We start from the raw sequence: 24,654 nt of genomic DNA on the forward strand, positions 1-24,654 counted from the left end.
TTGCAGCTGCCTGGGTGAGGGAGACCGAACCAAACCGAACCTTCCCGCAGCCTTCCGGCCGGCCCTGCGGGCGCCCAGCAGCCCGACACGGCACCGCCCCTCCCGCCCCGCTCCTCCCCCCAGGCTCCGCCCACCGCCGAGCCCACGCTCGGCCCCTGACGAGGTTCGCCGGAAATTCCCGAAGCCCCTCTTTTTTTTTCCTTCCTCTCCGTTCCCTGCTCTCCCTTTTCCTTTCACCCGGGTTCCCTCGGCCGTGATTTCCCCTCCCCCTCCTTCCTTCCCCATTGAAATCAAGATGGAGGCTCGCGGCAGTCGCCGGCGCCCGTGATCCCGGAGCTTTCGCCGGCCACGGGCCCCCGCCCTCGCGACTGCGCGTCCGGGCGGCGCGCACTGCTGCCAGCGCTCCGGCCGGGGCCCCGGAGGCCGTGGCTCCGCGCCCCCGCCCCTCGGCCAGCTCTCGGCTACCGGGCGGAGTCCTCGTCTATGTGGGCGCGCTCCTTGGGCCGAGCCGCCGCCGCCGCCCCCCGCCGCCCCGGGGCTCTGCGTCCGCGCGCCGGGCGCGGGCAGCTGGGTGCTCGGCGCCGCCAGGCCCGGCGCAGAGCGGGCGGCACGCGGCGCTAGGGGCGCGGGGCCCGAGGCGGGCGCGGCCGCGGGCGCCGCCGCAGCCATGAGCGGCAGCAGCGGCGGCGCCGCCGCCCCCGCCGCGTCCTCCGGTCCCGCCGCGGCGGCCAGCGCGGCTGGCTCGGGCTGCGGGGGCGGTGCAGGCGAGGGGGCCGAGGAGGCGGCCAAGGACCTGGCCGACATCGCGGCCTTCTTCCGATCCGGTGAGTGCAACAGCGGCTGGCCAGCCCAGCGGCGCTGCCCCAAGCTTTCGGCCCATCCGCCGCGGAGCTGCCAAGCTCCGGCCACCACGCGCCGGTGCCCACCCGTCCGTTGGGGCCCGCACGCTCTCGCCTGGGGCCACTGCTTCCACGCGCCGGGGCTGCCCGCCCCACATCCGCGTGTCCCGCTGCCCGCGCAGCCCGGCGCGCGGCAGCTTGGCCCGAACGCCACCACTTCGCCTTCCCTACACCCGCCCTCGTTCCAGGGCAGAATCCCCTGGTCTCCCGCTCCCGGCAGCCGCGGCTTCGCGGGCTGGGGCGCCGGCTCTTTGTCTCTTTCGCTGGAGGACCGAGGAGGCGGCGGCGGAGGAGATGGCGTGGGCGGAGGCTCTTACCCCGGAGACCGAGCGGACTGAGCCGGGGCCGCTCCGGGACGGGAAATTGGTCTCTGATCTGTGCCTGTTTGTGCCTGATTTGTACCTGGACCCTCCTCGATCCCAGTAGCAGCTGGGTTTCTTTGCTTGGCCCGCTAGCCTGTCATCTCCCCAGCCTCGGTCTACACTTCTGTGAAACGGGGCAGTCACGGCATTCACTGCCCAGGGAATGGGAACGGTGGCCGAGCTGAAGCTCAGAGGGCCGGGAGGCGCGGTGAGCCATTGTCTCCGGGGACGATCCGGGAGGGTCAGCTGGGAACGTGGCCCCGGGGGGGCAGTGCGGGACTAGGGCTCGCGGGGCACTGCATGGGTGGCGTGGAGGTGGAGGCAGTGCTAGGTGGCCCCGAGTCCACCCCGGCGTGGAGGAGGTGGCCGCGGGAGAGGCGCGGGTGGCGACCGGTCCGTGGGAGGGGCGCCGGGTTTGCTGCGCAGGGGGCGTGACAGGGCGTCCCCGGTACCCCAGCGGCGGCGCCTCCTCCCGCCCCGGCCCAGATCCCGCGCGAGCCGGGCCCGCGTCCCCGTGTCCCGCGTCCCCGCGCCCAGTCCCGTCTGCTCGCGCGTCGGCTGAACAGCAGCAGCAGGAGGAGGCGGCGGCGGCGGCGGCCTCGGGGCCCGCAGCCCAGAGCGCAATCCTTAGCGGGCCGGGTGCGGGGCAGGGAGGATGCAGACTCTGCGTTGGAGAGCGGAGGAGGGCGGGCCAGGTCGGGGCCTGGAGAGGCGGGCGGGGGTGCTGGTGGCGGCCCCGGGGAGGACGGCAGGGCTGGGGACACCGACGGGCCAGGGGAGCAGCCCTGCCCTGGGGGACGCGCGGGAGGTCGGCGGCTCACGCTTTTCCGTGGCCTCTTTGAAAATCACCTCCCCAGATTCGGTGAGATCAGTTCCACAATCCGGGTCACAAGGAGCAATTGCAGCGGGAGGGCGATGGTGAGAGTGAGAAGTTAGCAGTGCTGGTAGATACCTGGTTTAGTACTGTCTTCCCTTGGTTGTCTTGATCTTTGCTAGGCGGGGTTATTTTTGATTCATTTTAGCAGATTGGTTGTGGCTAGGAGTGACACAGCCGACTGTCCAGTGTTAGCTTGGGGTTAATCTACTCCCCAGTGCTCACTCTCCTTGTGAGGTCCCTGCAGAAAGCAAAGGTTAGGAAAACATGAGCTCCTTCTAAAGAAAGCCACCCCCACCTTTTTTTTTTCCCCGGTGCGACTGGCCAGGTAGAGCAGCCCCGTCTTACCTCTTAATAGCAGAACTGGGACGTATTCCATTCATGCCCTGAAGCTAAAGTCTAGCCTGTCTTCTTTTTCTCTCTACCACCTGTCACAGAATAATAGATTCTGTGCAGAATTCAGCTCCTCTACAGCTGTTAGAAAGGCTCTTCTGCGTTGGAGATGGATTTTTTGGTGCTTGTGAGACCAGGCTTTTTTACATCTCTATTATGCATAGTAGAAAAATCACTTCTGCTGCTAAGAGCCCTCCCTAAAAGACACCGAAGACTTGCTGCCTGTCGGCGTGACTCTCTCCAGGAGTTGTCGTCTGCTCTTGGCTTTGCTTAGGCCTGTGCTGACCCAGCCGCTGGGGCTCCTGTTCATGTTCCGTTTGGGTCAGAACCAGGTAATGTTGCTCACTGGCTTGTTCCTTTCTTCCCCCCTCTGAAATGACAAACTTAACTTTTACTTGTTTCACTTAGAACCACGAGCCAGGGCAGAACTTAAGTAGGTATCATCAGATGCAGCGTCCCATTCCGGGGATAGCCTGGAACGTCTTTTTAAAAGTGAAATCTCCTTTGGGCAGCTCTGAGTCCCTGACCTAGATCTTGGCTCTAGCATCTAGGCCAACGATGTCTAGCAGGGGGCAGAGAGGGGCCATTCTGTTGGATGAGTGGGTGTGGGAGTGGGGTTTGAACGGTCAGGGCTGACCAGGTGAGGAAGCTGAGGAGAATGTAGTCAAATCCATCAGAAATCTGGGTTTCTTTTTCTAAGACGCAGAAATATGGGAAAATAGGTTCTCATTGACTAGGGAGGACAGATCAGGGTGTGCTTTTGAGCCTGGTACTGAAAGTGCCAACCTGACTTAGACAAAGGCTTTCCATTGGTGGCCTTCCCTTTCTCAGCCCTGAAACTCTGTTTGCGTGGCTGCCTGATTTTCTTTCTTTTTTTAAATTCCTTCTTGTTGCCCGCATTCGACTTTGTCTTTGTAGCCACAGATTGAAAACTAATACCAGTGGTTGGGTGAAGCAAGAGAAGACTTTAATAGAACTTTTAAACAATTAAGGGAAGTTCAGAAATAGAGTGAATAGTCCTGTGATTTCTCCATTACTGGAAATGCTCACATAGAGGTGCTGTCACCTGGCAGGGTTTGGAGCTGGGCTCAGGGGACAGGACTGCTGCCCTGGAGAGGGGTCCAGGAGATGACCTTGGGGCTGTTCCCCTTTGCCTGTGGACTCTGGCTTTCTCTGAACCCTCAGTGCCTAATCCTTGTTCTCCGCTTTTCTTTGGGTAATTCAGGGCTCCAGAGCCCTGGTGCGCTTCTCCTCTGCTGAGCATCCACCCAGGTTCACCTCACCCAAGGTCTCATTTCTTATGCTGTCATTCCGTTCTCTGCTCGGGACCTTGGCACTCCCTATTCATTTTGACCATCCTGATCACCTATTTATAGACCTGGCATGAAGCAGGCAGGCCAATTAGTGTTCAAGTGGATTGAGTTGTAATAATGTGAGTCAGGTCCTGGTGCTTGTGTGTTAAAGAGCAGTGAGAGATTTTCTGCAGGTGTTAGTGAATTTTGAACTTCACTTTTCTCCTTTGCACAGAGCTCAGCACAGTAAAACCAATTTCAATGCAAAAGCAAAAAAAAAAAAAAAAAAAAAAAAAAAGAAGAAAAAAAAAGGACACCGCAAAAATGAGCTAGTCTTGTTTTAATTTTATTTTACAGATGAGAAATCAGCCTTAGGGAGGTTTCATGACTTGTCCCCCAGACTGGAACTTGGGTGGAGACAGAGTCAGGGCCCTGGTCCCTGGTGCTGTTTCCTGGTCGCCTCCCATAGCCAGGACGTTGCTTACATTAGTTCTCAACCCCACTGGGACCAATCATTTTTATTGCCAATCTATTTTGGGGCTCTGTTCTCGTGGCAATAAATCATTCTTTCAGCGCTCCCTATTTAACCTTGCGAAAGACTGTGTGTGTGGTGGGGGTGCTTACATAAATGCATTATTTTTAACCTGCCTGGTACTCTTTAGGTTGGCGTTAAATGAATATCTGGAGAATAAAGGTTTGTGGTTATTCAGAAGCATCACGTCCTGTCGTGCTTGGTTTCTTTCATTATTAAATCTTATTCTGGACTCCTCCTGCTGCCCCTCTCCTTCCAGGGAACATGTGAAGAAAATCAAGTCTGTTAGTGAGGGAGAAGCACACATACCTTTATATGTTTTGATACGATGGTTTCCTCAAGGAGTATGGAGGGAAGCTTTTCTTCATATTTATGCCTTTAACACCGCTGAGGTAGTTGGCCCGGGGCGGGCTGTGCTACTTCTGTGGGTATTCAGAAGCCTGGCAGCTTTGGTGGTTGTGAGCACCGATAATGATTGTATTACAAAGTGGGTCCTTGTTACCCTCAATATTTTGAAAACGGAAACTGAAGGAAATGTAATTGATAGTGAATGTTAGTTTCTCCTTTTTAGGTGGCACAGTTTTAGAGGAAAGCAAGGCGATTTCTAAAATTCCTGTAAGTGACTTTCGAGAAATCAAAGAAGTGCAGTAAAGTCATCATTGAAAGAAGCTTTTCATTGAGACCTTGTAAACGGACGTATTGATGTGGGGTATTGTATTTTTTCCCTTCGCAATTTAACTATTTAAGATTCAAATGAAAATTTAAAGAAGCCATTTCCACCATTTAAATGATTAACCAAGATTTAAATGAAGACGGTGGTGGTGTTCAAAATGAAGCATGTGGTTTAAATATGTTTCCTAAATGTATGCTGAAAATAGGTGATTTCAGTGGTCTTTTTTGACTTTTTAAATGTTATCATAAATTCAAGATTTGTTCTGAACTGCAAGTGAAAGATGTGTTTGAAGCTGTCATAATCTAAGTCAGCTGTATTCAATATTTACTTTAAGTTCATTTACTTGACTATCGAGAAAATAAAATTGTATCTCATATCCTTGGCAGAATTTCGGAGAAAAGTCTAATTCTTAATCAATAGCCACATTTTACTGCCTGGTAAACTCACTGCTGTTGATAGGGATGAGCTGTGTTTTACTAGAAAAAGCAGTGATAACACCCCACCCCCCATTCCTCCTCAATTCTATAATGAATTGGCTTTTATTTCCTTAAGTGCATCGTCTTGACAAAATTTTAAAAAACTGACAGGAAATAGTATCAACTCCCTGGACAGTGAAGACTTGGATTTGCGGGAGAATCCCAGTGTATTCTGGTGGAAAGTGAGTGCTCTGACCTCGTCCTCCCATTTCTTCCAAGTACTCAGCTGAGTAGACTTGGCCAAACTGACAAGGGTGATGGTGTGGTTGGCCTGGTGGATGGAGATGCTGTGTTTTGAATCTTTTCAGCCTCATTTTAATTAATGGGCTGCAGGGACCAGGCTGGGTCTCCAGCTGGAGCAAGGGGTAAGCGGGTTAGATGTGCAGCCACAGGGTTCTCTTCATCCTTTTCTAGTTCTGCTTACGTGCTGTTCAGTGGGCCACTGGGAGAGGGAATGAACAGGGAGACTTCCCAGTGACCCTTGCACTTAGGAATTCTGGCTGCTGTTACTCAGCGGGAGCTGTTCTGGCAATTCCTATTGCTGTGCCTCTGAACTGAGGGGAAGGGAGCACAGAGGAGTGGACAGAGGCCTGCGGGGCCCTGCATGTGCTACTGGCTTCCTGCTGGACCCCTGGTCTCCTTCCCCTGTGCGCACAGAACAGGACTTTGCTCTCACTGCCAAGGTGCCCAGCTCCCTGCCAGTTTGTAAATCTCAAAGGGAGATACCTGGCTAGACTCTCCAGTGGGGACTCCCAGCTTTTTGATGTTACTGAGCCTTTTGTGCAGACAGTCTTGCTTATGGGGAATCTTGCTCTCGCGTTTAATGGTTAACAAGTGCATAAACACTCATTTTCACTTCTCATTCATTCATGGAAACAATTTGCTTACTGAATAGTTGTGTTGTTACCTGAATTTCCTCTTTTCTGTCCCCTCTCCACATAAGGAAGCCCCTTGAAACCCAAATTACTAAACACCTGCCCCCTGGGAAAGGTTGTATGTGGGGGGAGAGAGAGCAAGCCAGAGTGAGGCTACGAGCCGGGGGGCGGAGGGCATTGACCTCTGAGATTTCTCCCTGTGCCATTTGATGGCAGAGGGGCTGTGGAAATGTAAAACCTCATTTTGGTGATGAACATACTTGAGTTTTAGATTACTGACTCTTTTAATTAGCCACATGTCTACTCTTGTCTGGTGGGGGAGGATTGCAAAGTAGTCTAGAGCTGGTGTTTTGGAGGCATCTTCCTATTTGGGCTTTGTCATAAATGAGTGCATTTTAGCAGTTACACTGACAGAGAAAGCTTTCATGAAAACTTAGTCAACCCAAAGACTGGATTCCAGGTCTGGGGTACTTTGGCTTTGCGGCGTCCACATGAGTTGATCAGGCTTGTTTTCTCACAGTCTGTAGCCCTGCTGTGGACAGGGGTGGATTGCAGGAGGTTTCTCTTGGGGAGGGGTTTCAGTGAGCGGCAGCAGATTTGTCCTGGCCACTCTGTGGACCCCCTTTCCTGAAAGGAGGGGGAGTTAGTGCTGCTCCATTACTGCCTCGCTGCGGGGAAGGCCAAGGGTCCCACTGCTGTCTGTCTGTTGTTGTTAGCATTGAAACTGTGTAGGTGTGGATAGATCACAAACTATAGTACAGCCATTCCATTAATGTTGAGTGAAAGAAGACAGTCTCAAAATGCTGCATGCTGTGTGAGTTTGTTTATATGACGTTGGCAAAAAGATAGACCCGTAGTAACAAAGCGGATGGTCATTGATTGCCAGGAGTTGGGGGCGTGGAGGAGTATGGCTACAAGGAGGCAGGAGGCAGGTGAAGGATGGGGAACTGATTTGTATTCTGGTCGTGGCGGCTGCATATGTTAAAATTCACAGACCTTTACACACACACACACACACACACACACACACACACACAGTTTAACTGCATGTTATTTTAAAATGTGACATTAAAAAAAGACTAATAGTAAACTGGGAGAAAATCTATTAAATCAAAGGATTATGTATATGTGGTTAATAAAGGGCTCCCTCAAATCACGTAAGACAAGACAATCTAGAAAGAAAATAGGCAAACAATTCAAAGAAGTATGAATGGCCAAAAAATACATATTCAGCCTCACTGGTATTCGAGGAAATGCAGATAGAACCAATGATACCAACAAAAGCCAAAGCTGATATAAGTAATTATTCTTTAAGTAAACTTGAACAAAATTGAGTTAATTTGGAAAGATTTTATATTGATTTGAAAGATAGTTAATACTTGCGTTCATACTTTGCTATGTAGGACCTACCTTCTTATAATTGCCAGGGGTAGTCTAGGGTAACGTTAAAGATAGATAGGGGGAAATAAAGATTCGTTCCTGGGATTCTGTAATACGTGTTAACTTGGAAATCCATCTGGTGTATAAGTCAAATTTGCTGACTTAAAAGACAGTAATCTTTAGCTAGGGACAGTTACCATTTTTGCTGCTTCAAAATTTCCCACTCCTGTGATTTGTGCTGCTGTCCAGATCGAAGATGACAAGTGGCCCATGCAGGATGATCTTCAGCTCCTCACAGTTCCTGGTGCGAAAGAAGCAGCTTCATCTGGAGGGCTTCGTTCCTACATGAGTATCTATAGGAGATCATTTGCCCTCTGTTCTTAGGCATTCTTGCATATAATTGACAGCGACCTATTTCACAGTATTGACAATTAATAAATGAATTTGTGAAGTGTTAGCCCTACCTACTTTTAAGACTCATAACCATAAAATAAAACTATGCGTGAACTTGAGAAAAACACAATTCAAATTTAAACGTGTAATCCTAAAATGTTTTTAGGTGGGGTTTGTCGGTGCCTGGTTTTTCATACTCTGTGTGTGTGTGTGTGTATGTATGTATGTATATCTCTTGGAAAGTCATAAAATGCCCCACTTTGGAATTCTGTGGAATAGGTGATTTCAGTGCAAGAATGAATGAATGTATCGGAGACTAATACTTGAAATCTGTTTTCAAAGAACTCATGTTTCCTAGTATATATGAAAGGACATGTATAAATGACATGAATGCTCAGGCAAAATGTTTAGATTGTAATTTGAAAATGATGCATATGAGAAGTCATTAAGATGTTGGTCAAAACAGTGTGTGTATAAATTGATCTCCATTGTTTTTTGCTCTACTTCCTCTTACATTGACCCATTCACTTTTTCTTTTTCTTTCTTTTTTTTTTTTTTTGAGACGGAGTCTTGCTCTGTTGCCCAGGCTGGAGTGCAGTGGTTGGATCTCAGCTCACTGCAAGCTCCGCCTCCTGGGTTCACGCCATTCTCCTGCCTCAGCCTCCCGAGTAGCTGGGACTATAGGCGCCCGCCACCTCGCCCGGCGATTTTTTTTGTATTTTTTAGTAGAGACGGGGTTTCACCGTGTTAGCCAGGATGGTCTCGATCTCCTGACCTCATGATCCGCCCGTCTCGGCCTCCCAAAGTGCTGGGATTACAGGCTTGAGCCACCGCGCCCGGCCGACCCATCCACTTTTTCAAGTTCACAATGATTCTTTATTGCTGCTGCCATTGAAGGACGCCACTGATACCTGTGAGAGGGCGCTCTTTGGCATTTGCATTCTGGAAGTTTTGCATTTTCTTATTTGTGTTTACTTTTTTTTTTTTTTTTTTGAGACGGAGCCTCGCTCTGTTGCCCAGGGTGGAATGCAGTGGCACGATCTTGGCTCACTGCAAGCTCCACCTCCCGGGTTCATGCCATTCTCCTGCCTCAGCCTCCCAAGTAGCCATGACTGCGGGCGCCTGCCACCACGCCCGGCTGATTTTTTTGTATTTTTAGTAGAGATGGGGTTTCACCATGTTAGCCAGGATGGTCTCGATCTCCTGACCTTGTGATCCGCCCGTCTTGGCCTCCCAAAGTGCTGGGATTACAGGCTTGAGCCACCGCGCCCAGCCAATTCCTCTATTTTTTATTCTGAAGCTACCACACAAATATTGAAAAACAATGCTTTGACTGGAGTGTTACAAATATTTCCACCTAACTAGCTTTACACAATAAAATCTCTAAAGTGTAAATTGCCCAATATTTTGACATCTAAATAACTGGAAAAAAATCCCTCATTAGTCTAATAGTAAACAAATAGATTTCTCATTTGTAGGTAGCTTTTTAAAAAATTTAAATTCATGATGATGAGAAATTCTTCCCAGCATTCGCTGCCCTTTTCAGTACCAGAGTGATGAAAGCTGGCATGCAAGGGAGCATTCCTAGCTCAAAAAAAAAAACCACACACACACAAAAAAACAAACCCAGATTGCACAGGGGCACAATGTATTTCACAGTTTTTTGTGTGTGTTTTCTTTGAGATGGAGTCTTCCTCTGTCGCTCAGGCTGGAGTGCAATGGTGCAATCTTGGCTCACTGCAACCTCTACCTCCTGGGTTCAAGCAGTTCTCTGCCTCAGCCTCCCGAGTAGCTGGGATTACAGGCGCCCGCCACCATGCCCAGCTAATTTTTTTTGTATTTTTAGTAGAGATGGGATTTCACCATCTTGGCCAGGCTGGTCTTGAATTCCTGACCTTGTGATCCACCTGTCTCGAGGTTCCCAAAGTGCTGGAATTACAGGCGTGAGCCACTGCACCCGGCTGTATTTCACACTTTTTAAGAGTCACTTCACCTCCATCTACATTTTGTTGCACTTATCCTAATATGCCTTGGGTCCAGGAACCTGGAGAATGGGCACTAATTTGATGGTTTCAGGCTGTACCTTTTACTCACGTGCCAATTCAGATCAGCGCATCCTGATGGGTTGCCCATAGGAGAGCCGCTCTTCATGGCAGGGGCTTCACTGTAGAGTCATTTAGTGCCAGAATTTTGTTAGTTGGTTGGTATACATATTATTTTTCCAATATTTAATTGCAGAATTTGCAGGATTCATTGTTAGGCCTTTCTCTCATACCTCATGGCATTGTTTATTAGGTCCAGCTTCAGCTCTGCTGGAGGCTGAATTCTCATAAGGTTCAGGCTGTTTGTGAGATGGAACTGTCCACTGAACCAAAGAGCTGGAAACCTTTGAAAGCCTTGCAAGGTTGAGGTGAGATCACATAGATTTGCGGTGATAACCTGCAGAGTGGACATGGAGCCTTTGGAAAGTAGGATGGCAGCCTCGCAACAGCCTGCCACTGGCCATGCTTGCCACACCCTTGCTATCCTCTAAATCTTTAACAGCAGCTGCCAGGGAGCAGCATGAGAGGCCGGGACCCCTGTCACCGGGGATGAGATAGCACCTTTGGAATTGTGCTCCATAGGAAAGTAAAATAAGCGCATCTGCAAAGTAGTAACCTGCTTGCGATATCATAGGATGAGATTTAAGATACTGTTTATTTCCTTTTCTCCCAAAGCTGTAAGTGCCATCCTCTCCTCTAAGAAAACCTGGTAAAATCTTCCTCTTCACTGTTATCTCTGTACTGCCACCACTGGGTTTACCATCTGAGGGCCTGTACTTTGCCAGGCACTGTGCAGAGTGTTTTATATACTTCTCCTTGTATAGATGCAGCTCCCCCTCCCTCAGCAGGTGCATGCCATTCCTGGGTTGTGGATGAGGATGTCTGCTTCTGGTAGGGCAAGTGACCTGCCTGCCCGATTTGACTCTGTTTGTGAGGGCTCGAGTTGGAATTTAAGTCCAGGGCTGGCAGATTACAAAGCCCCCTCCATGCCACTTCCCTCTCTCATGGAGGGAGAGAGTAGATGTGACCCCTACTCTATACAGCATCCCACAGCCTCCTGGATTTTCATTTTAAAATCCTGAAAGTTGAATTTGTGTATACTCGTGTGTTGAAGATCAAAGCTATAATTTACAAGTCTCACACCAAATAAAAGTTGAGTGAAAGATTCCAGGCTATAGCAAGTATTTTTCTCATGTTGGTTTGGGCCCTGTAATTTAGTTTCTGTGCCTTTCCTCTTCTCACCTAATTAAAACCGATGTTACCTTTTACATAAATAACCCTAGCAGTCCCAGCTTTCCAATGCAGGCATGTTGGCTCTGTTGAGTTTTACAGGCTCCCCCGGCTCACGGTCTGGGGAGAAATTCTGATTGAAATCTTGGCCCTCTGTTTTCTTGGCTGTCTGGACTTGGACTCAAGTGCTGGATAGGAAATCTCTGTGGCCGTTAACGTGGGGGTGGGGAGGACGGGAAGGGCGGGGAGAGGCTGGCCGGGGAGAGAGGTTTCTCAGCTCTTGCTGTGTGTGACACATTAGAACACTACGAGGGCTTCCTTTCTAACTTAGGAGAGGAACAGGGCCAGGAGTGAGAGGGGCAGGAGGGCGCCACTGAGCTGCTTTTTTGGGGTCGGTTTTATAAAATGGGTGTGGTCACTCCTGGTTTTGCTATATATAGCTGTTTCGTTGTAGCCACTCATTTTTTTGCTGTTATTCATCAAAATGTGCATGTAGATGATATTTAGTCAGGGGAAGCAGGGTCATTTCCTTCCCACTGCCTTAGGCACGTGTCCTAGGCCGTTCTGTGTGTGGGTTGCGTTCTCGTCAAGCCACACCTCATGTGGTCCCCTCACAGTCAATGGCATGATTTTATGGGATGCCCGCTCAGGTTTATGCCCACGTAAAACTTCTGAGCTGTTGTTCCAGCATCATTTCCACACTGGGAATATGCTCTGTTTTTCTGTGCGACTCCACGTTTACTTTGGAGTTTTAATATTTCAGTCAGGATGATTGAAATCTTGGTCTCTTGAACGCAGACATTGTATAATTAGAAGGTAGATTGCACTCTAAACATTTACAAGTCACTTCCTCCTAGTTTGCCCTAGGAGTTTCTCAGACTTTCAAGCTTTTACATTTTTATGTAATTCTTACCTTTAGAAGATTTCTAGAATTAAAAGGATTGGCCTTTAAGACCCTGGATTGCTTTTGACCTGCTATTGTAGTATATCTTTTATTTTAAACTAGTAAAGGTGATACAAAGCTCAGGTCCGAATTAACTTAGTTGAATTGTGATTTTGCTGTTTATTTTTATTTTTATTGTTTTGAGACAGAGTCTCCCTCTGTCGCCCAGGCTGGAGTGCAGTGGCGCAATCTTGGCTCACTGCAAGCTCCGCCTCCCGGGTTCACACCATTCTCCTGCCTCAGCCTCCCGAGTAGCTGGGACTACAGGCGCCTGCCACCACGCCTGGCTAATTTTTTTGTATTTTTAGTAGAGACGGGGTTTCACCGTATTAGCCAGGTTGGTCTCGATCTCCTGACCTCATGATCCACCCGCCTCGGCCTCCCAAAGTGCTGGGATTACAGGCATGAGCCACCACGCCTGGCCTTTGCTGTGTAGTTTTTGGTCATTTAGTTGGTCCATGTATTAATTGTGGATTGCATCCAGAGTTATTTCGGAGGGGGTAAACTTTGAGAAGCCAGAGCTCATCATGCTCAAACAAGCAAGAACAGCCTCAGATCGCAGTTGTAAGTATTTCACCACTTCTGCTTTGTCTTCCTCTGTCTCTCTTTCTGGATATAGATAACTTACATATTACCTTGTTTCTGAACCATTTGAGAGTAGGTTACAAATACAATGATGTCCCTTACCTCTAAATGGTTCAGTGTGTATTTTCTAAGAGTGAGAACATGCTCTTACATAGTGATCATAATCAGGAAATTAGTTTCGATACAATATCATGATCTAAATCACTAACACCTTTTTACCAATTGTCTCAGGATTGTCCTTTTTGGCAGTTAAAAAAAATTATGGTCCAGGATCTCATTCAGGACCATGTTACGTTTAGTTTGTTGTGTCTCTTCCGTTTCCTTGAATTCGGAGCATCTCCTCAACCTGTCTGTCTTGTTACCCTGATAGTTTTGACAATTACAGGGTGGTTATTTTAAAGACCGCCCCCCAGTTTGGGTTGCCCGATTCTCATGAGTAGATTCAGGCTGTGCATTTTTGGCAGAAGGGCTGCATCCTTTTTGGAGCATTGTGTCTGGGAACATGTGATACCCACTGTCCCACTGTGCTGATGTGCACTTTGATCACTTGGTTCAGGTGATGACTGGCAGGTCTCTCCACCTTATTTGTCCCTTTGTCATTGGTTAGCATTTTGTGGGGAGGTAATTTGAGGCTGTTCCTCTTCTCCCTTTCATTTGTAGCATCCATTTGATAATCTTCGCCTGAATCAGTTGTTAATATGATGGTTGCGAAATGTTGACTTTTTTTTCTAACTTTGTAATTCTTTTTGTATTTAGTTGACTTTGTACTGTAAGGTAGAGCTTTCCTTCTCTTCCACTTCTTTATTTATGTAAGTGTGGCCTCAGGAATTCCTGTTTTATGCAATGAGCTATAATCCTTTGCTGTCACTTAGTTGGATGCTCTAATTATCTAAGATTTGGCTAATGGGAGCCCCTTCATCCTGGCTCTTTTACCTTTTGTGACCTGTCTCCATCATTTTTTGGAGCAGTTTCTTACTTTCTGGCACAATAAACTGTTCCAGGTGCACCTTGCGCTTTCCTTGCCCCAGTGCTGGGATCAGCCATTTCTCCAAGGAGCCCTTGGAGAAATGGTTCATTTTAGTAGGGAATGGTATTTAGAAACACGATCTAGGCACTAAGCGTGTTCATTGCTGCTGAGTTGTCATTGCTTTTAGGGCCTCTCAGTAGACAGAGCTAAGAAGTGTATGCATGTTTGTGTGTGTACGTACGCATACATATAGACGTTAATTACACATGTGCACACGTCCTCTCGGTAATAAAAACCATGTGTTTATACTCAGTGTCTCCAATTCCAGTACAGTACCGCAGGGTGCATTTTAGTCTTTCCTCTTCCATATTTGTAATTCCCTTCTCTGACAGTGAAAATCCTGGCTCCTTTTATCCTCTGTACCTTTACTTACTCACTCAATCCTCAGTATGCAGAACCTAATTTCAGAATGCTAACCCATACTGCGGTGATAAATGAACCTCCACCCCCAAGTTTAAACTGTTCAAATCAGCAGTTAGTGGTCAGCTTCTGTTCAGCTCAGTGCCTTGTCAGTTAGTCATCCAAACAAAACAGATGAAGTAATGCTCTGCAGTTCCCCAGGGGCATGTTTGAGAAAAGAGCTGCCAGACTCCATCAACAGCTTAACTTTCTGGTGATGTCGAAGCACAAAATTGAAAAATCAGGAGTCGCCAGAAAAGAAAGGGAGATTAATTTCGTACAGTTTATAAAAAGGACACCTGTTGTGGGAAAAACAGTTGGTCATCTTCATCTCAGCGTACAAATTGCCAAAGAGAAGAAATAAAAAGGAAAGTGGTGAGCCAGTGAGAATGGGTGTGTAGAGGAGGATGGGTCAGGCGGACCTTTCTCAGGGATCCACTGCATTCTACAAGTAGGAGAAGAAGCTGAGTTCATGTGTTGGAGTAAGCTGTGAGTCATGACTTGAAAGACTGTTGCTTACTGCCCTTCATTGACTAAATATTTCTTCTCAGAAACCACCTGCAGTAAATTCAAGGCAGCTATGTTTCAGCCTCAGTGCGGGATTTCTGGGAACTGAGTTTATGTGCACTCAGTCCCAGAAATCATGGAGTGGTGGGTGAGATCTTAGATTTCATTTGCTGCTCTGTGTTTTTCTTCTCTCTCTCTCTCTCTCTCTCTCTCTCTCTCTCTCTCTCTCTCTCCCTCTCCCTCTCCCGCCCACCCCCCCCCCGTCTTGCTCTCTCTCCCTGTCTCCCTCTCTCTCCCTGTCTCTCCCTCGCTCTCCCTCACCCCCCCCCCCCCCCCCCGTCTCTCCCTTTCTCTCTTTCCTTTGAGACAGGGTCTTGTTCTTGCCCAGGCTGGAGTGCAGTGGTATGGTCTCGGCTCACTGCAGTCTCCACCTTCTGGGCTCAAGTTCCTGTCTCAGCCTCCTGAGTAGCTGGACTTGGAACATGTGCCACCACACCCAGCTAATTTTTGTATCTTTTTTTGTACAGATGGGGTTCTGCCGTGTTGCCCAGGCTGGTCTTGAACTCCTGGACTCAAGCGATCCACCTACCTCAGTCTCCCAAAGGGCTGAGATTATACACCTGAGCCACTGCACCTGGCCTGTTCTTCGTTTTTCTACATTAAATGATGACATGGATATTAGGTCCCTGACTTGGGGAGACAGTCTCAGTTTCATATATTAAGTTCTGTACTGCCCATAAACATCCTCATGCTTGTTAGATTGTGTTCTGGAAAATTTGGCCTCTGTATTTCTAGCAACACTTCCTATGATTACACATTTTAGCAAGAAAAAAATCATAATTTGCTTATTAGTATTTTAATGGAGAAAGGCTTTTGATATTAGAAAATCTGGGAGTAGGCCAGGCGCTGTGGCTCACACCTGTAATCCCAGCACTTTAGGAGCCCAAGGCAGGCAGATCACAAGTTCAGGAGATCGAGACCATCCTGGCCAACCTGGTGAAACCTGCCTCTACTAAAAATACAAAAATTAGCTGGGCATGGTGGTGTGCGCCTATAGTCCCAGCTACTCGGGAGGCTGAGGCAGAAGAATTGCTTGAACCCAGGAGGCGGAGGGTGCAGTGAGCTGAGATCACGCCACTGCACTACAGTCTGGGTGACAGAGTGAGACTCCGTCTCAAAAAAAAAAAAAAAATCTGGGAGTAAAAAGTCGTGACTAGGGGTAGTGAGAGTGACTGCTAATAGGTCAGACGTTCTGGGGAAAGTTTTTGAGCTAATGGAGATGTTTTGGAATTAGATAGTGATGAGGCTAATCCCAGCACTTTGGGAAGCTAAGGTGGGAGGATCTCTTGAGCCTAGCGATTTGAGACCAGTCTGGGCAACATAGTGAGATTATCTACCAAAAATTTAAAAATTCGCTGGGCTTGGTGGCGTGCGCCTGTAGTCTCAGCTGTTCAAGAGGCTGAGGTGGGAGGATTGCTAGAGCCCAGGAGTTTGAGGCTGTAGTGAGCCATGATTGTGCTACTGCACTCTAGCCTGGGCAGCAGAGTGATGACACCCTGTCTCTTAAATAAATAAATAAATAAATAAAAATAAAGAACAAAAAGCCACTTAATTTTCCTACCCCTTACAAAGTAGGCAGTGATAACATTATACCTCAGGAAATGGAACTCAGAGAGGTTTTTTAACTTGCCCCAGATCAGGTGGCTATAGGGACACGGTTACCACGTGTACAGTGGGTTCTGCCGGAGGCGGAATCCGCCTGTGCTGGTGTCTCCTCCTCTGACGTGCATCTCACATGGAGGAATTTGACTCAATTTTTTTCTACTCCCATTCCCCCTTCTTTTGGTGTTAGAAAAAATGAAATCACCCCTATTTGAAGGAGGGGATTGTGGATAAGATTTGACCAGGTTTCAGTTGTGATTTGATGGTGTATTTGGAAATTTTGTGGAAAACCCTAGGTTAACTTTTCAGGAAGTGGCAGTCAAAAAAAAAAAAAAAAGAGAGAGACTTTGTTTCCCTATAGATTGTTTCAGTCCTGGTGGTGTCTTTTGAGATAGTGAAGAGCATAACTGAAAAAGTGGAAACTGATAATACTTTAGTTTTTATTGTTTTTTAAACATTCTGGGAAAGTCGAAGGGAGAGGCAACTTTTCTGCTATGCTCTGCTGAAAATAATATTAACATTAAAAGTCAGTGTCAATGTTTTTCTGCTAGTGTGAGCTTTATGTTCTTTTTCTTTTTTTTTTTTTGAGACGGAGTCTTGCTCTGTCGCCAGGCTGGAGTGCAGTGGCATGATCTTGGCTCACTGCAACCTCTGCCTCCTGGATTCAAGCGATGCTCCTGCCTCAGGGTCCCAAGTAGCTGGGATTACAGGCATGCGCCACCACGCCCAGCTCATTTATTTTTGTATTTTTAGTAGAGACAGGGTTTTACCACATTGGCCATGATGGTCTTGATCTCTTGACCTCGTGATCTGCCCGCCTCGGCCTCCCAAAGTGCTGAGATTACAGGCATGAGCCACTGCGTCTGGCCAAGCTTTATATTCTTGAATTTGGGAGTCACCTCTGCTCACCAGCGTACAGACCGAGACATAGAGTATGTTGTTAGACTCTAAAACAGAAACGGCATTAATTTGCATAAAATCGCATATGCTCTGTTGCAATAATTTTCATTGTGCCTGTTTTAGAATTGAGTTGACACTTCATACAGAGTATTCCAGCTCAATTAAAAAAGAGACATCGCAGAAAGAAGAATTTGTGTGGCTTTGAAATTTATTTTGGGCACAGTCCCTGAAAGAAACGAGCTTCTAAGGACTTTTGTTCTTTGTAGTGTTTTGAAACCCTCTCCCCATTATATACATTAGAACGCGTAGAGCAGGTTGGGGTTGGTCTGCTGTGTAGAATGCCTGCAAAGGGACCAGAAGTCTGTCGGAACAAGAGTCTCTTAGTGCAATGCCTCCCGCAGGGTGGTGACCTTTTCATGATGTTTGGACTGTCATCTTTGTTCCCAGTTTCAAATGCCTAGCTCAGAATTACTTAGTTCTTGAAGTAGTTTTCATCTTCAAAGGACTTTATGGACATTATTTAATATACATGACACTGTGTAATGAATGAGCTGTTTATCCCTTGAGCAACGTCAACATGCCAGGTGCCATACATCTGGAGAAGACGAAAATAATACTCTGTCCAGTGGGAGTTTATAGTCTAAAGAGGCGAGATGATTAGGCAGATTCTCTCTTTTGGCCTCTTTTAAAAATGTGCTGGGGAATAATGTAGAAATTAAAATCATAAAAGATGATCAGCTAGCTCAAGTCTACCTAATTGAAATTGCCCTCAAGGTGAAAATGAAATTTGAGATGCTCTTAAAAAGACATCATGTATTAACTCCCATTTATCACACATTTACTGGTACACAGCCTATTTTACTTGTGTTACAGGTAAGGAATTTAGTGAAGACTAGTGCAGAATTCTCAGATCTCCTTCCCTACTCGTCCCTTTCTCCCACTGAAGCTCCTCTTTTTGTTTGCATGGTCTAGAATGGCACTTTGTAACCAAGGCCACATGTGAGGCCCAAACACACACTGATTATTTTTGTTGAGATGGAGTCTCACTCTGTTGCCCAGGCTGGAGTGCAGTGGTGTGATCTTGGCTCACTGTACCTTCTGCCTTCTGGGTTCAAGTGATTCTCCTGCCTTAGTCTCCTTGCAACTGGGATTACAGGCATGTGCCACCACACCCGGCTAATTTTTGTAGAGATGGGGTTTCACCATGTTGGCCAGGCTGGTCTTGAACTCCTGACCTCCAGTGATCTGCCTGCCTTGGCCTCCCAAAGTGCTGGGATTACAGGTGTGAGCCACCGCGCCTAGCTCAAACACACATTTCTTAGTTGTAGATCAGCCTGTCCTTTGTAGCTGTGCGGACCTCCTGGGAAACTTGGACTTCTTGCCCCTGTTGGCCTGTTCAGCCCCTGTCGCACACCCAGCTCTGTGTTCTGTGCTCTATGTACCTGTACCTCTTTCTGGCTTCCTTTCCTAACTTAGCTCAAGCATCCTTTCCTTTGGAAAACTGCACTTGACCATCCTGTCCTAGCCTCTTGAGGCCTGTTGGTGTTGGCACGGCACCTTGTGAGAACTGGATTCTGGACTGGTTCCTTTGGGTCGTAATTGTTCCTTCGCTTGTGAGTTTGAGTTGCTGGGATCTCTGACCCCAGCGCTGGCCCAGAGCAGGCCTCAGGTAGAAGTGCAGTAGATGCTTGTTGTGATTTATGCCTGTGGTTCCTTAACTCAGATTGTCTCAGAATTTCCTGGAAAGTTTTCTTTAAAAATATAGAATCCCTAGAGATTCTGATTTAGTGGTTCTAGATTAAGCCCCTAGAATATGTATTTTGAAAAAACTCTACTTGTGATTTGTTTTGAGACGGTCTCTCACTCTGTCACCCAGGCTGGAGTTCAGTGGCATGATCATGGCTCACTGCAGCCTTCACATTCTGGGCTCAGGTGATCCACCCACCTCAGCCTCCTGAGTAGCTGGGACTGCAGGTGCATACCACTATGCCTGGCTAGTTTTTTGTAGAGATGGGGTCTTGCCATGTAGGCCAGGCAGGTCTCAAACTCCAGGACTGAAGCCATCTGCTTGTCTTGGCCTCCCGAAGTGCTGGGATTATAGGTGTGAGCCACCATGCCTGGTCTCTACTGATAATTTAGATGCAGAGCTAGGTTTAGGAACCATTGAGTTATGCCAAGGCACAGTATTAGTTGTGGGTTATGGAATCATGGCCAATTTGGAGTAAGGTGTAAGTGCCATTTGCAGAATCATTCCATTCACATTTCTGGAGAGAGTGGAGAAAATGAATGCAGTCCCTTTATGATGAGGATGTGCTCCGTGAAGAAGATCCTGGCTCGTGGAGGAGCTTCCTGCTCTGAACATACTGAAGGCACAATTGGCCCTTCAAACTCTCATTTGAAGTCACTGTGTTGCCATAGAGATATTGTGTAGTGTTGAAGGAGATTAGAGAAATCATGTCGTAAATTATCAGAACAGATGGCTTGTAATTTAACACTCTCCTAGCCCATATTCTTTGTACTGACACTTGAGAACATTGAAGATATCAGTTTTTACTTTGTTCTTTTACCTATAAAAATGGCAGAGTTCATATTGAGTAAGATCTACAATGGGTATTGTATATACCACATACACAGTGTGATATGTGAAAGCATTTTAGGAGTGGCTTCCTTAACTTTGCTAGTATAATTTGTTACTTTTCCCCCTCAGTTCCCTGGATAGATAGAATAAAAAGCCTGTCTTATTATTTTGATAGCACTGGTCAGGGATAATTTTTATCTCCTGGCTTGATAATAATCATATAATATTCCTTTGCAAGTGCAGTTCTGCTTGCATATATTGTATGATCCTGTAGATTTAGGCAGCATAGTCACTTCCAAGGTGTTTTTATATGTCATCAACCACTAAAGGGTATTTTCTTTTTTTTCTTTTCTTTTGAGATGGTGTCTCTCTCTGTTGCCCAGGCTGGAATACAGTGGCACGAGTCAATGCTAGAAAATTTTTTATAAAAGTGCTAGGTAATTATATCAGAAAGCATCTGAAAAACAGTCTTATCAGAAGGGCTTAGAGCCATTACAGGAGTGAGGGACATAGTGTGGAAATAAGCTATAATTTCCTTGATGAGCATGTTGATACTACAAGACAAGGTTGGCTCAACCTCCTGGTAACTGTCCTGCAGCAGAATGGGCTAGCTCCAGCTTAAATACATTGGAATCAGATTGCCTGGGTATTGAATTGCATGGCTTCAGGAGAGGCTGTTTGGTTCTGTGAAACCACATGTCATGGTAGTGAGGTGAGACTGATGGTAGTAATTGTTCAGGAATCCGATTTTCCTTGAGGGCAGAAAGGCTCTGTTGTACCAAGCTCAGGATCTTGTTTTCCTGAAATTGCTTCAGGCAGATTTAAACAATGGCCTCTTAAACTACTGGATTTAAAGAGTAAGTAGTTTTCCATGATCTTATTTCTCATTAGTAGGGAAATGTAAACTTTTACCTTTGATCAAAATTTTGTTTCTGTCAGCTGACCCACTGGTGTCATTATGATTGTGTTTTTCCTTGTAATGTTGCCTTGTCAGTTACTCTTGCCAGAGGAATGTCATCGTTGGAGTATCTGCATGCCTAAGTCCAATTCAACTCTTTACATAGAGGCCCCATGCCCTGAAGTGTTGTTGTCATTTTGCCTGTTTAGTTACTTTACAAACACTAATGGCATGTGAGGCCCCTGAGAACCCTGGTTCTGGAACAGGCACAGGCCACGGAACAGATGGCCCTTGCCAGGTGGTCCTTGGGTGCACAGTGGCTGTGGAGCTGCTGTCTCTCGACAAAGGAAGGAAGGGCACTCTCAGGGAAATCAAATGGATCAAAGCTGTTCCTCTACACGTGTTACCACTTTAGGCTTCCCAGTAGCTCTACTTTTATTTTTATTTTATTTCAACTTTTATTTTAGATACAGGGGATACACGAGCAGATTTGTTATGTGAGAATATTGCTTGATACTAAGGTTTGGAATATGGATCCCATCACCCAGGTAGTGAGCATAATACCTGATGTGTAGTTTTTAAACCCATGCCCACACCCTCTGGTAGTCCACAGTGTCTAGTGTTCCCATATTATGTCCATGCATCCTTACCGTTATCTCCCACTTATAAGTGAGAACATGCAGTATTTGGTTTTCTGTTCCTGTGTTAATTAAGATTATGGCCTCCAGTTCCATCCATATTCCTGCAAAAGACATGATTTCATTCTTTTTTATTGATGCATAGTATTCCATGGTGTATATGTACCACATTTTCTTTATCCAGTCTACCATTGGTGGGCACGTGGATTGGTTTCATGTCTTTGCTGTTGTGAATAGTGCAGCTGTATTTTTATTTTATTCTTCCTGTTGACCCTCTGTCTTTCCTTCTGAGGCACCGTGTCTCTGTGGACCCTTCAAAGGGACTTTCCTTTGTTTAGGAGAGTGACTCACCCTGAGGTCATTCTCAACCTTTTCTTGGGAAGGGTTGCAGCCCTTCGCAGACAGAGCTGCATCTGCCCAGAAGTATGCTTTTTCACAAAGGGCCCTGGACCCCAGGTGCCCTCCTGCACAGTAAACTCTACTGGTGGTGTCATTCTTAGCCTTGTGGGTTTGGGTTTCCCAGCCTCCAGAGGTAGGAACGCCAACCAGCCTGGGATGGTAGGTGGGTGCTAGGCCCACATGGACTGCTGACGTGGGCTGCACCCAGACCTGCTGAGGGAATGAATGCCTTTCTTCTGTAAATGGACTCCTTATCATTCTGTTTTAACTCCTCTTTTTCTCATTTCTTCCTTTCTCCTGCATTTCTCTTGTCTCTCATTCTTCTTTGACCACTTAAGAGTGACGGTGCCACTTATGGCCATTGCCCATTGCTGAACTGTGCTGGAGGCAGTCAGAGATGAGTCTGATTTCTGGGGCAAGAGTTTAGGGGGATGCTCCCGGTGGAGAGTCCGTTGGATTCTGCATTAGCTCCTCACTACAAACTTCAGCTGGGGGTAAGCCGTGCCTTGGAGGCACCCCCTTTTTCTGCCCCAAGGCCCTGGGTCTGAGCCTGTCTTCTTCTGCATGTCCTCTTCCTGTCTCTCAGGTGTCCTGTCACTTGGTGGGGTCTCTTGACACTTAATTTCTCTTTCTGCTTGATCCCAATCCCCTTTAAGCACAATTTTGTCTAATTTAAAATTCGCATTTTATGATGATCTTAATAAATTTGGCTTAGCAAATAAGTGTGATGCTTCTTAATTTGGGGGCAATTTAATCCCTTTTTCTAAACTGTGGTATATTATTCCTTAAAAATCGATTTGGCTCAGCTGCCCTGGCGTCACATGATTTCTTCTTGACATTTTCTTTCCTGAGCCGCAGTTCATGTTGAGGTTAACGCCTACTCATCCCTCTGCCCTGAGTGCTCAGCACATAGTCAGTGCTTAGTAAATGTTCGCCAAAAGCAAGAACAAGCGCTTGCTACATCCCCAAGTCCAGTGGCCAGTTTCCCTGTCTTGTCTCAGGAGGCTGGTGTGATGTGGTAACTATTGAGCCAGCAAACCTGGGCTAGAGGCTGGGCCATTTTATGGCGTAATGTCCTCTCCAGTAGAAATTCGGGAGAGGGGAAAAAGGAGAAAGGGAGACAGTAGATTCTTATGAATGTGGTGTGCGTGTCTGTGGAATATGGGCATAGGCGGCAGTAGAGAAGGGAGGTCTCAGTAAAAGCAGCTGCCCCTGTTTGTTGGGCTGTGTTCACTTGGCTGCTGTCGATCTAACTGCTGTTCACTGTTAATAATTAGTCCTCAAGCACCCATTCTTGGGCTTACGTCTTCTGTGTAATTCCTCAGTCTCTAGATTGACCAGGCTTCCGGTGGACCCTAAGTAATATTTTCTGACCGATCACTGGGTTTGATCAGTCAGTGGAGGGTGAAGAAACATCCATTATCAGCTTTCCTTTGAGATTTAAGATCTAGTTGCTTCTGGTGTTTCTATTCTGTGTTAATGAGTTGATTTCTGTTTCCTAATGAGTAGGCTGTGGAACAGTACCTCTGGGGGGAAGATGGCATTGGTAAGATTCGCTAAGCTCTTGGGTATATTTTTACAGGAGTCTGTTCATGAGCCACTTAAGAATGTTTCAGGTCTTGCCTTGTCTCCCCATTTCCATAATTCACTTCCATTTTTAGGACTTCTCCCCTGGCGTCAAAACTTTATTTACACGAATCTGAAAGCAGGCTGCAGGGCTGTTTGAAATCACACACGTCAATATGAGGCCAACCCAGTTTTTCATAAATAGGTCAGACTGTTTCTATAAAGTAGGATTCCAAAAACAGTCTTGTTAAAGCAAAAGTATTTTAGGAAAAGATACCCGTTGTTTAAACCTTTAACCTGTCACTAGGGCTTGGGCTAATACTAGCACTAGAAAATGCTAATTTCTGGGTCCTGCCTTGGAAGAACTGAGACTTGCCCCAGACGTTATGAAGAGAAAGCTTGCGGGCCACATGGACTAAGGCCCAGGGATAGGCGTGAGTCAGAGGCTGGGCAAGGGCCTGTAAGGAGCTCTTGGTGCCCTTGAAGAGGAGCTTGGTTCTGGGTGGGTGCACCATGAAGAGCTGTGACTGGCAGCATTCACCCCCTGCCCCCCACCACCAGTGGAGCAAGTACCCTTACTTTACCTAAGTACTGAGCATTCATTTCTTAGTAGAGATTGACTTAAATCTGTAAGTTTTTTTTTTTTTTAATTGGTGATTGTGCTTTTTAATCCATATGTCAGAATCATCTGATAATTGTGTGATACTGAGGAGGTATTTAAGCCATAGCAAATCAGGAACGGAAGAAGCTGAGATGGGGTTTACAAGGTAGTTCTTCAGATGTGTCTGAAATTAGTACCCTTAAGAATGTTACTAATTTCTGGCATGATCCTTGGAAAAGTTTCTAGAACAATTGGAAAGGAAACCAGAATAGCTGTGAAAAATGGCGGTGTTTGCAGGCGTAAACACTCACAGCCTCGCACTCAAGTGTGTCATCCTGAAATCAGTGAAATGCTGTCACTGATTTCATGAACCTTATCATCCGTGAGAACTGGATATGCCGTGTGTTTAATTCATGACCGAGCTTTGTGTGCTGTTCACACAGCCTAATGCAAGACATTCACTTGAAGAAAAGTTTATCCTAAAATCCCCCAAATAGGAGGTCCCACATAGGTGAACTGAGTAGGCTCTC

General features: G+C 46.9%; 1 protein-coding gene and 1 long non-coding RNA gene across 6 annotated transcripts in view; one reads left to right on the top strand and one right to left on the bottom strand.

The window, feature by feature from the left end:
- The first annotated feature begins 283 nt into the window (after positions 1 to 283).
- The window catches only part of TRIO (trio Rho guanine nucleotide exchange factor), a 366,877-nt gene continuing 342,506 nt past the window's right edge, over positions 284 to 24,654 (top strand). Inside the window, exon 1 of one of the 5 annotated variants that reach the window (XM_045394729.2) lies at positions 284 to 824. In XM_045394729.2, the coding sequence (XP_045250664.2) occupies positions 668 to 824 (157 nt within the window). In that variant the 5' untranslated portion in view covers positions 284 to 667. Of the gene's footprint in view, positions 825 to 5,039; positions 5,062 to 24,654 lie in introns of those variants that run through there. The other 4 variants (XM_045394733.3, XM_065546102.2, XM_045394730.3 and 1 more) reach the window with 4 other exon arrangements.
- Positions 2,323 to 2,623, bottom strand: LOC141406960 (uncharacterized). The gene is made up of 2 exons (XR_012413588.1): positions 2,484 to 2,623; positions 2,323 to 2,376 (listed from the first exon to the last, which is right to left on the bottom strand). It is a non-coding gene; the product is annotated as an uncharacterized lncRNA (long non-coding RNA).

The sequence above is a fragment of the Macaca fascicularis genome, chromosome 6 (assembly GCF_037993035.2).
Source record: "Macaca fascicularis isolate 582-1 chromosome 6, T2T-MFA8v1.1".
NCBI lineage: Eukaryota > Metazoa > Chordata > Mammalia > Primates > Cercopithecidae > Macaca > Macaca fascicularis.